The sequence below is a fragment of the Durio zibethinus genome, chromosome 7 (assembly GCF_047325235.1).
Source record: "Durio zibethinus cultivar Kanyao isolate XHJ-2024 chromosome 7, ASM4732523v1, whole genome shotgun sequence".
NCBI lineage: Eukaryota > Viridiplantae > Streptophyta > Magnoliopsida > Malvales > Malvaceae > Durio > Durio zibethinus.
The window spans coordinates 21,300,768-21,316,173 of NC_143168.1; the positions used below are offsets into that span (position 1 = coordinate 21,300,768).

General features: G+C 32.1%; 2 protein-coding genes across 2 annotated transcripts; one reads left to right on the forward strand and one right to left on the reverse strand.

The window, feature by feature from the left end:
- On the reverse strand, positions 1-8,967 carry LOC149518133 (UPF0481 protein At3g47200-like). Its single transcript, XM_089763788.1, has 3 exons — positions 8,906-8,967; positions 8,687-8,776; positions 1-1,535 (listed from the first exon to the last, which is right to left on the reverse strand). Exons 2-3 carry the CDS (start codon positions 8,771-8,773, stop codon positions 216-218), a joined length of 1,407 nt encoding a protein of 468 aa, XP_089619914.1. The 5' UTR covers positions 8,774-8,776; positions 8,906-8,967; the 3' UTR covers positions 1-215.
- A 3,327-nt stretch (positions 8,968-12,294) lies between these two features.
- LOC149518134 (uncharacterized) lies at positions 12,295-12,930 on the forward strand. The gene has a single exon (XM_089763427.1). The coding sequence runs from the start codon at positions 12,295-12,297 to the stop codon at positions 12,928-12,930; it is 636 nt and encodes a 211-aa protein (XP_089619553.1).
- Positions 12,931-15,406: the final 2,476 nt, after the last annotated feature.

Genomic DNA, 15,406 nt, shown 5'->3' on the forward strand with positions numbered 1-15,406 from the left:
TTCTATTGTTAGAAAACCCAGAGAATAAGCATTAATCCATCGAAGCAATTACACAATTAATTAATACACGTACAAACAGCTATCTAATTAATACACGTACATGGCTGTTGGCAGCACTCAAGTATTTATTTTATTATATGTAATAGCTCATTAACATGAGCTTTTAGTAGTTCCCCTGCCTCCCATCAACCATGGGAACTTAAGAAAACTTAGACTTACTGATGAACATAAGAAAGAACCGAAAATAAAGTTTGTATCGCGGTAAATAGGAGTACGACAACCGCAGCAAGGAAGGAAATGAGCGACCAGGGCGAGTTAAAATAATCTCTCTTCAATGTTGCCTTCCATTTGTTCCATTTTTTCTGGCAATGCTCGTTCACCTTACCAAATATCTCCGCATAGTAGAAGTCATCGGACGAGTAAATGTTGTTGCGAAGTTTGTTAACCATTTGGGCAACTGCTTCATCATCCCCTAACCAATTATCAACAACTCCACAGTTACAGAGTAATTGCACATCCTTGCCTGTGTTGATGAGGTTATCCATGAACGTCACATAATCACTAACGTAAGTTGGTTCCGAACTTGGGATGGATTGTTCGTAGGCCATTAAATTTCGCAAGATACGCTCCGTATTATCGTCAACGTGGAAGGTGGGAATCTTCAGTACTTTTGTATCATCTGTAAATTCTATATCGAACAAGCTCTCCGTATTATTCTTCTCACACTTGATTCCTGCCTCTTCCAGCTCTGTTGCACTGCGTATGAATTTCCATGAGCGTTGGGATTTTGGATCTTTCGCTACTTTTTCTGCTTTTTGTTTAAAATAAAAGTGGCGGTTTCTTCCTTGAGCTGAAGGAAGGCAAGTAGCATGTACCAAGCCCAGAAGATGCTTGAAATCATTCGGGTTTCTGCCTGTGGGATAGTACTTTTCAGACCACATCGCTGGTCGTCGCGCCCCTTTTCCGAAAAGAGAAAGAGCTAAACGAGCGAACGTATCATCTTCACCCTCTGGCGTTATTATGCTAGCATCTTCATCTTCACCCTCTGACGTTATTATGCGATCTTCTTCATCTTCACCCTCTGACGTTATTATGCGATCTAGATGGCAAAGCACAAAGAAAGGAAGCTGATTTTCGAACAGTAACAAATCATACCGAATGTCAGTTTGAATCCGTCCAAGTTGGTAAAAATTTTCTTTTGGGTACTTCCCCCGTATTAGCGAAACAATAAAAAATCCATCACGGACCAGCTTGTCTACTGGAACATAAGTGCCACGGTAAACTTGGTAGCATTTGTTAGCTCGTTCTGCTATTGATCTCATGGCCCCTTCAAATTCGCTGCGATCACGCTTGGTTTTCTCAATGAACCTACTGAAGCAATTCTCTTTGACAACTTCCATTGCCTGCGTGCGTTCCCAATAACGAGGACCTCCATAGGGACCGATTTGAATCACATTTGGTTCATAGGCTACTGCATTTACTTCACGTAGTCGAGGAGGCACTCTACTAATAATCCAACTATTTGGGTCTATCTTCTGTTAAAAAGGTGGCACATGCAGTGATTTTTAATAAGCGATCATTTTATAAAATGCATTTTTCAAGATTTGAAATTGTTAAAATAATTGCATTAAAATTTAAGCAAACAACACCTTTTTTTTTTTTGAAAATAAATTATATAAGGAAGCTTCTATTCTTTATTATTATTTATACCCTAATTTTTTTATTACAAAAGTATTCTTATATATAATTACTTAACCTCTGACAAAGTACTTTTCAATCTCACACCCATTTCTACTCATTTTTATTCTTCATCTTATTTCCTACACTTTTTTCTTTTCGTTTTTCTTTTTATTCATATTTAAACATCCATTTCAACTATAAGATTTTTTCAAAATTAGTTATATTTCAAATTTTAATTTGATTATATAATTGAGCTTTAATACAAATGATGAATTTTGGATCCAAGAGATAGAAGCCCAAATTTTAATTTTGCTTTTTGTTTTAGATTTCGACTTTAATTTTATTTTTAGTTTTAATTTGGTCATGAAAAAAAAAAAAAGTTAGAAAAGCCAAAAGAGAAAAAGTGGGATTCTTTGTGAAGGCCTTGATTTTTCTTAAGATTTTGAATTAATGACTGAGACATCCTCGGGAAGAAATTTAGAGTTAAACCAAGATCGAATCTGTCAAAAGCAAACAATCGGCAGAAAATCAAGCAAAACAGAGAATCACGAGCAAAGGCCAGGGATAGAAATCAATCGAAGAAGCAATTCAAGCTAGAAGCAAGAAGCAACAAAAAATAAGCATTCAAACCAACCAGCAATTCAAAAGAAGCAGACAAGCACATTCAGGCAATATAGCCAACAGAAGCAGACCAAGACAAGCAAAATCAAGTCTGCAAATCAGGCATCAAGCAACAAGCAAGAAGCAATAATCAAGAGCAATTCGACGCAAAGAGAAATTTGGCATTCAAGTTTGATTTTCTAGTCAACAGCAATTTAACAAAGGCAATATAGAGTCAACAAGCAATTCTACGAAGAAGCCTCTACCCAGAAGCAAAGAATTGAATCAAGTCGACCCAGAACCGAACCCATCCACAAACCGAGCAGCAAATCATCAACAAGCAGAAATAGAGTCGGCACCGAAACAGAGTCAATACATTCAACCTCAAAGATAAAAAAATTTCAGCAACAACAAACAGCTCCAGCAATTATTATCTAGAATATTTAAAAAATGTATAACAACACTGAAAAAAAAAATGAGATTAAAAGATTGAGATTTAGAGTTTAAGGTTTACAAATTTCGAATTTACATTTCTAAAACTTGTAAAAACATTTAAATTTGCATTTTTAAAAACTTTTAAAAGCTTTTGCTTATTGAAATGTAAATCCAAAATTAACGATTTCACCCAAAAGTAATTCAATATTAGATTTCAATTTAATCAACATTTTCTCAAAGTCAAACAAAATTACATGTCATTTATCTCTAAATTGAAGTTTAGTGGCTTGATTACCTTCAACACTTATGATTTTAGAGTTAAGATTAATGTTTTTAGGATGACTTTTAAGGTTAAGGTTTGAAGGTTTAAGTTGAATAAAAATAGAAAAGGAAATATAAAAATGGCTGTTAGGTGTATTAAGGGAAAATAAAAAATATGGTTAGTTGTGTAATTAAATAAAAAAATTTAAATTTGAAAAGTAATTGAATTTAGAGAATACTTATGAGATATGAATAAAAGCTCCCATCATATAATTTATTGTCTAAATAATCATATAAGAATATCAAAATTTATGAAATATGTTAAAATTTGTGTAAGGAAGATAATATAATTATTTTACTTTTTTTAATTAAGCGCTCATAATTTGTATTCAAATAAACTTTTAATTCAAATAAAATATTGATTTAAACTAAAATTTTATTTGATGCGAATTAAATATTAAAAAGTATATTTCTTTTGGTTTGGGGGAAAAAATATCCCTTACAAGGAGGAAAGAAGAGAAGATCTTAACTTGAAACTAGGTCTTTTACATCTTTATAAAATTTTTTTAGCCACTAAATTAAGAGTTGGACTTAAAAAATGTATTTTGATAAAATAAAGATCGAAGATATAAAACTTCCTTAAATAAAGTGATAAAATTCATAAATTTTTTTTGTTATTTTAACCGTTAAAAAGCAAAAACAAAAAAAGAAAAAAATAAACACAAAACAAAAGGTGAGTATAAATAATATTATATTATAGGATACATGGTTACATAAACATTTAGGGGGATAATCTATTTATTTGAATGTAAAACAATTCTTATTTTATGTTATTTATCAATTGAATAAATTCATTTAAAATAATTATTAGTTATCAAAATCTTTATTATATTTTAAATCAAGTATTGATTTAATTTTATAATTTACAAATTAAAGAATCTGAAAAATAAATATTTTAAATTTGATAAAAATGAAGAATCAAATTCAAAATTAAATCACGAAATAAAATTTTAAAACTTCAAAATATCAAAAAGATTCTTTTTTCTTAATAAATTTCCTCATAATTTTTTTTATTTTTTAAACTTCTTTAAAATTTAAAATCATAATATCACATACTATGCATTTAAAATTGAAATATATTTATCGATTTAAATAAAATAAAATTTATCTCAAAACTCACTCTTTTAAAATTATAAAAAAATATAAATTATAAATTACAAAAAATATAATAAAAAATCTTGTGTATCGTGGGTTCAAAAAGTTAAGTATAGTTATATACCGTACAAAGCCAATAAGAATCCAGCATCAGCCACAATCTCTTATAACAACCCAGAGACAACAAACCCAGTAGACATGGTCGAAATGACCAATAGGCAAGAAGGAATACAAGAAACCACAATTAAGCAACACGGACACAATACCAAACAGGAGATCAACAACTTATCGGAAACAGGAAACAAGAAACATAGAAACACACAATCGGAAAAAAAAAAAAAAAACAAAACACAATTAGATCTTGATCTTCTACGTAAAAAAAGAAAAGGAAAACAAAAAGGCATATATTTAATTGAAAAAGGCAAAGCTAACCACGAAATTCATATATATATAGAGCAACGCTTTTCAATTACCCCTGGAACAAACTTCTCTTCCGGTGCCGCCATAAGCTCGACTTGTGGCATCTTTACTGGAATGCTGATGTCACCATATGTAGCCATTACCAGCACAAAAACACGGGATATACACTACATTATTATGAATTAATTGAAGAGAAATATAATACCACCTCTTGAAGAATGAATTGTTATTTTACTGAGAAAAGAATCAATGATAATTTGTTTAAGATTTACCAGTCAAAGTGGAAAGCAGAATCGTGCCTGTGCAGCTGTGAAAATTGGTGTTGATTGATGTAACTGATCCCCTATAGATATTGGACCGGGCGACCAATACCCAAGCTATGTATATATAACAATTACACGTCTTCGCATTTCGTGATTACCGTGTTGCTCAGATTCACGTGATGTACTATTATCGATTATGACATAACAACAACCCTTACAGAACAGATAACACAACTGTCACATTTTCTACAGTCGTATGTCTAAATGATAATTACACATCTTCACATCTTCACATTTCATGACTACCGTAATGCTCGGAATCACGGGATGTACTATTGTCAGTAATGACATAACAACTACCTTTAGACTAAAACAATCAAATGCTCTAAGGAAAAAGTCGAATGCTTGTCATTATTTTATATTCTATTGAGAATTTGTTTAAAGCAATTGAATATCATTATTAGGTATCGTCATTATTGAAAATTAAAAAAAGTCCGCTCGACATGATGTTTCATTCCAAAATAATTATTGAAAATTAAAAAAAGTCCGCTCGACATGATGTTTCATTCCAAAATAATGATCCTTCATCCTCTCTCTTTCTCTCTCTCATTACATATATATATATATATATATATACATATATACACGCGTGTATATATATATACATCAATTCATAAAAAGTTATTTCAAACATTATTTGAGTCTTATAAATAATTTCATTAACATATATTGTGCCTAACTTTTTATCATAATATTTAATTTTGAAAATTTATTCATTTATACAAAAAATATGAAATTATTACTAATCTCTTTTATATAAATGTGATTGGTATAAATTATTCTTTTTAAGATTATCCTAAACTTAAACTAAAAATTTCTAAAAAAATAAATTTTAATTTACATTAAAAGAGCTAATTTACCCTTTTTGTATAATTTTTTGTAAAACGGAAAGTGTATGAAAATAAAAAAAACATCCATTTTATTCGGATAAAAAAAATCAAAAAGGAAAATCACAAAAGATCCTTCTCAATAGAAGCATTAAAACATTCAAAAATCGAAAAGCTCTTCATTAGTAGAAGCTTTGAAACTTTTAGAAAAATAAAATGCTTCAACCTATTAAAGGCTTGAAACTTTCAAAAAGTAAAATGTTTCCCAACCAAAGACTTTAAAACTTTTGAAAAATAAAATGAAATACTTGAGGTTTTCAAGATTATGCTTTGAGGTATTATAGCTCATTATCATTTTTGGATAAAAACTTCTCCATAATAGAGGCATTAAAATTTTAAAATAAAAAATTCATACCTTAAAGTGATTCCTTTGATCTCGTCAAATTCACCATTGACCATATTCCAATGTCTATTCTCAAAATTATTTCAACATCTACTTTTTCCTTTCTTTCCAAGCGTATGCAATGAATGCATACAATGAACGAAAAAGATTTTTCAAAACTTTCAAATTCAATTTCAAAACTCAAACTTTCATTTTTCCTGTTTTTTCAAATATGCATGATGCATAGAATAAATGAATATAATGAATGGCATGTTTTCAACTTGATAGAATCAAAATGTAATGGATGCAATGAATACAATACATGAAATGCAAAAATTAATGTCATATATCTCTAATTGTGGTAAAAGGTTCTCAAGACTCTTTTTTATGTGTTTTCTTCTATTCAACTTCCCATTACGTTCTTTATCTTCTTTAGAACTAGCCAACAAATATATCAACCGACTTATGACCCAAAATTTCCTTTCATTTGATCTCAACATTTGGAATTTTTTTTTTCATTTATAAGTCACAAGGATGCACATCATTTTAAACTTTTTTTATCACTCACATTTCATTTTTTATCTACTCTAATCACTTTTTAATTTTTTCGAAATAATGCAAAAATCATTCATATCAATCATTTATTTATTCATCATCATTCTAGTTTGATGACAAATGGAATCCATCACATTTCCTTAAGGAATAAATGGTGAAGAACAAGAAAAAAAATTAAAGAAAAGATATTCATTATGAAAACAAGTTTGGCAAAAAATAAACAAGCAAAGAAATCATTATATTACCAAGATAAATGCTTGGAAAGGTTCAAAACATCTAAAATAACAAACATTCAACAATTCTAAACAAATTAATTCGAAATTCTTTTTCAAAAACTCATTCCATTAATATTCTTGATCTTTAAGTTCTTCAATCTAGGCATTATCCATACCTCATGAGATCCTCAATTGAAACTGTTTTTTAAATCTTCATTTCAAATATATCCCTTTTTACTTATATCAACAATTCAGATTTTCAATTTAATCAATATTTTACCAAAATAAAAAAAAATTTACATGTCATTTCTCTCTAAATTGAAGTTTAATGGCTTGATTAACTTCAAAGCTTGTGATTTTAGAGTTTGGATTAAAGTTTTTAGGATGGTTTTTAGGGTTAGGGTTTGAAGGTTATGGTTGAAGAAAAATGGAAAAGGAAATGGAAAAATGGGTGTAAGGGTATTTAGGGAAAATTAGAAATGTGGTTAAGGGTGTAATTAGTAAAAAAAAAAAATTAGACTTTAAATTTGGAGTATAAAAAGTAATTGAATGTAGAGAATAATTTTTGAGGTATGAATAAAAGCACCCATCATATAATTTCTTATCTAACTAATCATATAAGAATATGAAATTTCAAATACTATTTCCTAATTTACATAAAATTTGGTAACACTTTTAGTTTTAAACTTCACTATTTTTGGAATATGTTAAAACGAGAAAATAATTATTTTACTTTTTTAAAGTAAGCTCTTATAATTTGTATTCAAAAATTTTTTTACTTTTTATTTGTACTCAAATAAAATTTTATTTCAAATGAAAGATTGATTTATATTAAAATTTTATTTGGATGAAAATTAAATATTAAAAATATATTTTGATACAATAAAGATATAAAAACTTCCTTAAATAAAGTGATAAAATTTATAAAATTTTTTGTTGTTCTAACTTAAAAATAAAAGATAATCACAAAGCAAAGGGCAATAATATATAATATTATATTACAAAATACATAATTACAATAAAATTTGTTTACATGAAGTGGATATTTTATTTATTTGACCCGTAATATGGTTTTTATTTTTATGTTATTAATCAATTAAATAAATTCATTTAAAATAATTATTAGTTATCTAAATCTCTATTATATTTTAAATCAAGTATTGATTTAATTTTATAATTCACAAATTAAAGAATCTGAAAAGTTAGACATTTTAAATTTGATAAAAGTGAACAATCAAATTCAAAATTAAATCACCAAACAAAATTTTCAAACTTTTAAAATCTCATAAAGACAGTTTTTTCTTAATAAATTTCTTCATAATTTTTACATTTGTTAAACTTCTTCAAAATTTAAAATCACAATATCACTTACTATTTTTTTTAATTTGAAAGATATTTATTGATTTGAATTAAATAAAATTTATTTCAAAACTCACTATTTTCAAATTATAGAAAAAATAAAAAATCTTGTACATCGGTTAAAAAAGCTCGCATAGAATAAGAACCCAGCATCAGCCCACAATCACTTATCACAACCCAGAGACAATAGACCCAGTAGACATGGTCGAAATAACCAACAGGCAAGAAAGAATACGAGAAACCACAACTAAGCAACGCAAAGATGCAATACCGAACAACACAATCAACAACAAGTGATTGGAAACAAGAAAGCCAGAAACACACAATCGAGAAAAAAAAAACCCACAATTAGATCTTGATTTCCTACGTACGAGAAAAAAAAAAGATGTATATTTCTCCGATGTCGTGTATTAAATTGAAAACGGCAAAGCTAACCACGCAATTCATATACATACGGCAGGGCTTTTCAATTACCTCTCTGAAAAATTGACTAGTCTCTGTCGAACATGGCACAAACTCCATCTTGTTCATTGTAATGCTGACGTCACCACCTATAGCCATTACCTGGACAAAAACATGGGATATACACTACATTATTATGATTTAATTGAAGAGAAAGGTTATACTACCTCTTGAAGAATGTATTGTACTTCTACTGAGAAACGAACGAACGATAATTTGTTTAAGGTTTACCAGCCAAAGTGGAAAGCAGAATCGTGCCTGTGCTTGTGAAATTTGGTGGTGATAAAAGAGTGATAAATCTGATCACCTATAAATATTGGAGTGGGCGACCCATACCCAGCTTATGTATAATGGACACATGAATGAATGACATCAGATATATTACTTCACATTTTCAATAATTGTACGTTTATGATAATTAGAATCATCACTTTCCATGACTATCGCGTAGCTCAAATTCACTCTCCATGTCATTTTTATTTCATGAATTTAAAATAATTAGACTCAAATAATTAGACAATGACAGAACTGCTACCTTGAGAGAAAAAGACAAAACAATTTTCTGTTTTGAAGATGATATATATTTGTTAGGATTCACTTAAATCTTATAAAAAATTTGAATAAAGATTTATTTCAGATAAAATTAATTAAATATTACTTGATAAATAAAAAATTTTTAAAAGAAAAGTTATAAGAAATTTTTTTTTTTATAAATAAATAAGTGGAGTCCGGTATAAAAAACACCGTGAGAGAAAGAGTTAAAGAGAGAGCTAGAAAGAAAGGGTGGAATAAAATAGCCAGGGAACAGCCACAGTGGAGAGCCAGACATGACAAAGATAGATGGAGGAGAAAGCTACTATCTGTTTTCGTGGACAAAATTCACCTTATGGGTAGAGAAGCAGAACTGAGAGATCTAATAATGCAATATGGAAGGGCCCTAGATTACTACATATCCATAAACAAGAAATGGACAAGGCGCAGTAAGTTTGGTTTTTTCAGGTTCAAAGATCTGAGAGAAGCACCGGCAGTAATCAGGGCACTAAATGGGACCTTTTGGCATGGATGGAGGCTGACGATGAACTAGCAAAGTATGAAAGGGATGCAAAAAAACAGCGCAGTCACCAAAACAGCAATCAGACAAGACAAAAGAAAAGTTGTTCCACTAAACCATACTAGTACAGAGAAAGGCAAGCCAACTTAAAACGAAATAATAAGGGGCAACAACTGCAGAAACAATGAGATAGAAAGTAATAGAGGAGGAGAAGGTAGAAAGGATGATGATGACAAAAAAGATCGTGATAAGGAGACAGAACCACAGAAGTCAGTTATGTTTGAGTGGAAACAGGAAAACCTTGATTTGGAATGGCTTGAACGATTTGCAGTAGCGGGGGTAAAAAATCCACAGGCAATAAACTTCCTATAGCAACAAATATTCAGTCAAGGGGTTATGCACTTCTTTGTTACGTTCGTGGGGGGGTAGTATGGTGTTACTACAGTTTGAGTCGAGAGGAAATGTTGGGGATGCTTGAAGATGGAAAGGTGTGGTTATGTGACTGGTTCTTCTGGACTAGGCCGTGGAATCCAGAGATACATCCAAGTGACAAGTTTGTTGGGATTAAACTTGAAAATATCCCACTGCATGCATGGAATTATGAGCTATTTAGTAGAATTGGAAGCACTTGGGGAACTTTTGTTACCATCGATAATAGTATGATGAGAAAACGAAGATTGGACGTAGCAAGAGTTTTAGCTCTCATCAGAACAGATACTCATCTCCCAAGTTACTTGCAGACAGTAATAAACGGGAAATCATATCATGTTAAAGTAACGCTGGAAGACGGGTCAGGTTTCTTATGGAATACTGGGATAAAACAAATCAAAAAGAGTCAATCAACACCATCGTCCTCATCAAGTTCAGCTTCCTCAAGCACAGAAAAGGAACTCCAACTGTGCAGTAATGGATAGTGCAACGATGAAGGAGGTGAAAAGTCGGATCTGGGAAACATTGACAGACGAGCAAGTAGTGAGGTATTGGAAAAGGGTTATACAGCTGGAGGAGAGTTAAGTCAGCCGCAAGTTCCAACCGCGTGCAGTCGCAAGATGACGTGGTATTAACTTTGGAAAACAGGGAAAGAAACCCCAGTCACAACACATGAAGACAACCACTGACTGATGATATTTGGGCTATAGAGGAAAATTGGGCTGAAAAAGAGTGGAATTGGTCGTTGAACTAAGCCCAAACTGCGCAAGCAAAAGTTGAAAGGCCAAGGACCCAATCGAAAGATGAAAATAATGACGAGACTGGACAAGAATTATGGGGGCCAAAAATTGCAAAGCTTCAGACAGAGTTGTCGATTGCGGAAAATATTATTCTTCAAAGTCAGAAAGGCGAGCTAATACATGGCAGAAAGGACAGAAAAAATACTGGTAGAAGAAGAAATGATACAAAGCCGAGGAAAAGGTATTAAAAGGAAGAGAGGACCGTGGGCAAGATACAGCCATAGGGAAGAAAGCCTTGAAGACACAGTATTGGGAGGAGGCTGATTTATCTGATGAAGATATTCGAAACAGGAATAGGGTGCTTAGAAGAGAATCAGAGAAAACACTTGAAGTGGGCAAGCTGCTAGGCCTATCAGTAAGAGGAGACGAAGAAGAAGTACTGTAAAAGCTAATAGAGATAGAGGCGGCAGAGGAGGATGTTGGGATTTGCCTTGAATCTCAAAATCCCACATCGACAGTTAAGTAAGTTTGAATTTGTCTTGTATCCCACATCGGGAGTTTAGTAAAGGTATAAAGGGTTTCACCCTTATAAATAAGATGTTTTGGTTTTAGTTTGTAACCCCAGAGAGTTAGACACCAAGAGAATAGCTAAGTGAGTAGGCTATTAAAAGGGTGTAATTGGGTTTTGGGTTAAGTTTTGAGTAAGGAGTTTTAGGAGACTTTTCTCATTCTAAAAGTCTCACAATTGTAAAGACTTATTTGATAGTGAATTAGATTTGGAGTAGGCCATTTTGAGTTGGGCCGAACCAAATATATTTGTGTGTTCTTATTCTTGATTTGAGCTTGTTTTTTTGTGTGGTTGCTGCGCGTGGGTATTGTGATATTTCCCAACAGAGGAATGGGAAGGTAATTCTTAATTACTTATTCTCAGTAGGGAAAATGGTAGAATCAAGGGGTTTTTATTTCTCACAATGAAGATTATTTCTGTAAATATTAGAGGAATTGGAAGGAGTGAAAAAAAGAGACCTTTAGGACGATAATGTCAAACGAAAAACCAAAGTATTTTTACATAAGAAACCAAGACCCATAAAGTGACTGACAAAACAATTTGACAACTATGGGAAAGAAAAGGAGTAAAGTTTACCCAAAATGAACCAAATGGAGTTGCGGGGGGATTGATATGTATGTGGGCAGAGGAGGATTTCACATTCATATCCTCCACTTGTAGAGAGAGGTTCATTTGGATCAGTGGTAGTTTCACAAATAAATCTGGCACTTTTAATTTATGCAATGTGCATGCCCTTAATGATGTTTACGAAAGGAAAGTATTTTGGTAAGAACTAGCTGAAGTAAAAGCAAGTAGCTCAAAATTGTGGTGCTTTGCAGGCGACTTTAATGCAATGCTAAATGAGGAGGAAAGAGTTGGGATAGCAGATATTGCCAGATCATCAACAGACTTTGCAAACTTCATACAAGAAGCAGAGTTAATTGATCTTCCCCTAGCTGGTAAAAAATTCACGTGGTATAGGAGAGGTGAAAGAATCGCAATGAACAGACTGGATATATTCCTTATCATACAGAACTGGTTATCGGTCTTCTCAACGATCAATCAATGGTGCTTAGAATGCTCTATATCTGACCATATTCCTCTCTGTCTGGGAATTGAAGCACAGGATTGGGGACCGAAACCGTTTAAAATTTTTAATCACTGGCTTAAGAATGAGGAGTTTCATTGGCTGGTAGAAAATAAATGGAGCTTATACGAGGTGGAGGGATACACAGGTAACATGGCGATGCAAAAGCTCAAACTTCTGAAGAAGGACATCAGACAATGGAACGATCATGGGAAAGGAGATATGGAAGCCTCAATAGACTCACTAGAGAAGGAGATAGCATTGTGGGAGAGAGAGCATGAAGTCAAACCAATGGATAAAAGCATCAACTTGGCTATAGTAACAAAAAAAGAAATGTTATGGGGATTACAAAGAGGGGAAGAACAAACATGGGGGCAGAAGGCAAGAGTAAAATGGATATAAGAGGGAGATAAGAACACAAAATATTTTCACTGTATTTCCAACAACAGATGGAGAAATAATTTCCTCAGCTACATATCCCACAGAGGCAAAAGACTTAACAACCCAAAGTAGATTAGAGCAGCGGCAGAGAATCATTTCCAAAATATGTTCAGAAAATTTTTAAAGCAATTGCTCTTCGTGGTGGAATTGGAAACCAAGAAGTTAACTGTGATGGAATCCCAGAGGCTAGAGGTACCATTCACAGAAGAGGAAGTATGGAATGCAGTTGAAGGATGTGATGGAGATAAGGTGCCTGAACCGGATATATTCAACTTCAACTTTATAAAAGGGAAATGGAGCTTACTAAAGTCTGATATACTGGATTTTTTGGAAGAGTTTGAAAAAACTGAAAAATTGGCAAAAGGTATAAATTGCTCCTTCATTATGTTATCAACTAAAACACAGTGCTACAAGTCCCTAAAAGGACTTTCGTCCATTATCTCTAATCAGTAGCTTATACAAGATAGAAGCAAGAGTATTAGCTAATAGATTGAAGCAAGTCATCTGCCTTTGTGGAGGGAAAACATATTATGGACGGTGTTCTTATTGAAAATGAGGTGATAAATAGTATGAAAAAATCGTCAGAGGGGGGTATGATTTTGAAGCTTGACTTTGAGAAGGCTTTTGACATTGTTGACTGGAACTTCTTAATATCAATGATGGTAAAAATGGGCTTCAACAGAAAATGGATTTCATGGATATGGGGGTGCATATCAACAGCATCAGTGGCTCACTCACCAGACTAATAATGATGCAGACTTAGACAAGCTGATCCGCTCTCTCCACTGTTGTTTCTGATAGTTGCAGAAGGATTAAGTATGATGCTAAGAAGGGCGGTTGATCTGAATTTGTTTAATGGAATAAAGGATGGGCATGGAAACCTGTGGGAAAACACTTATTTACAGTTGGCTGTAATCTTGTAATCTGTATATTTATATTTGTATCTCTAGAATTAAGTATTTGTATCCCTAAAATTAGGATAGACAATCCCTCAATTATAGGATTAGTTTTTTAGGAAGATTTAGTTTCCTAGTTTAACCTCTAGTTAGTTGTATATAAATCTAAGATTCTTTTATAATTCTCAATAAGCAGTTTTTCAACATACATTCAGTTTTCACATTGATTTATTTCTTAGTTTTTTCACATGGTATCAAAGCTTTAGGCTCTTTTTGGGAAGCAAAATTTTCAGCCTTCATTGTTGACTTTTTTAGGCCTTTATTGCCGAATCCTGTTTAGGCCTTCATTGCCGAATCTTTTCAAAGAAAGATATCACTATCACCCAATTTGAGAAAATTTTAACTGGAAAAATCACTGGAGTACTACAGATGTCTCAGATAGTGTAATTCTTGTACTATAATTATATATATATATATATATATATATATTAATGAGAACAATGGCAGCAAGTCTTTTACACCAAATAAGATTCTATTTCCTAAACTATGATACAGTATCAAAGTTCTGTTAGCTCTGACGAGCAGTTTTTTATCCCATTCTTTCCATTTCTTTCCTCATTTCTTTTATCTTCCATGCAAAATCATATAAAAGCTCGTCACTCTTCTACTACTGATATTGTCAATCTCTACTTCTAAGTCGGATACGCTATTCACCATTTTCCACCTTTAATGAATTTAACCATTATATTCTTTTAAAATGTCAATTTAAAGGTGTTAATTGATATTTTCGTTAAATTTTTGCAACTAAATTCGATTGCATTTATCCAAAATTCTTAATTTTTGCAGCCTGTGTAAGACTTTTAGGATTTTATTCTCCCTCTTTACAAGTTAAAAAAATTAAAAAAGACTATTAACTCGAATTATGAACATGGTGGAAGTGCCTCATCTCGCCTTAGCAGAACTTTTATGAGCTAAGGATTTTCTCATTTTTCCTCAATTCTTTATCATTTCTCTTTGATTTACAGTTAAATTTTTGTTGATACTGAGAGTAAACAGTATTAATTGATTGAGTTGTTGGAATTGATATGAGCAAATTGGGGAATTCTTTCGGTTTGACTCTGGATTTGATAGCAAAAGCTTCGATTCGGGGATCTGGGAGCTGATTCACAAGGAGAATACAATGGATTGGAGGAAGTTGTTTGCGGCTTCATCAGATCAAACGTTAGAGTATTATCCCCCACAGCAGATAGTTGGTAGATTAACTGTCAAGCTGTTAGAGGAGGCTTTTGACGAAGGGGTTCATCAATGGCAAAGCTCTTTGGTAACTCAATTCAATGGGAAAATGCCAAACTTCAGTTTCTTTCAGAATATGTTTAACGTTCTATGAGGCAAGAATAGTGAGATACAGATTAAGCATGCTGGATTTAACTTCTTCGTGATTCAATTCCCAAAAAAGAAGGTAGGGATTGGGTAATTGAGCATGGACCATGGCATATCTAGAATAAGCCATTGATAGTGCGAAAATGGGAACCAGGAATGCA

Excerpts from the sequence above, each read along its gene's own strand:
- LOC149518134 (XM_089763427.1), top strand. The coding sequence starts at position 12,295 with ATGCTAAATGAGGAGGAAAGAGTTGGGATAGCAGATATTGCCAGATCA.
- LOC149518133 (XM_089763788.1), bottom strand. The coding sequence starts at position 8,773 with ATGGCTATAGGTGGTGACGTCAGCATTACAATGAACAAGATGGAGTTT. Across the intron at positions 1,536-8,686 it reads CTAGTCAATTTTTCAGAGAG|AAGATAGACCCAAATAGTTG; the intron begins GTAATTGAAAAG and ends CCTTTTTAACAG.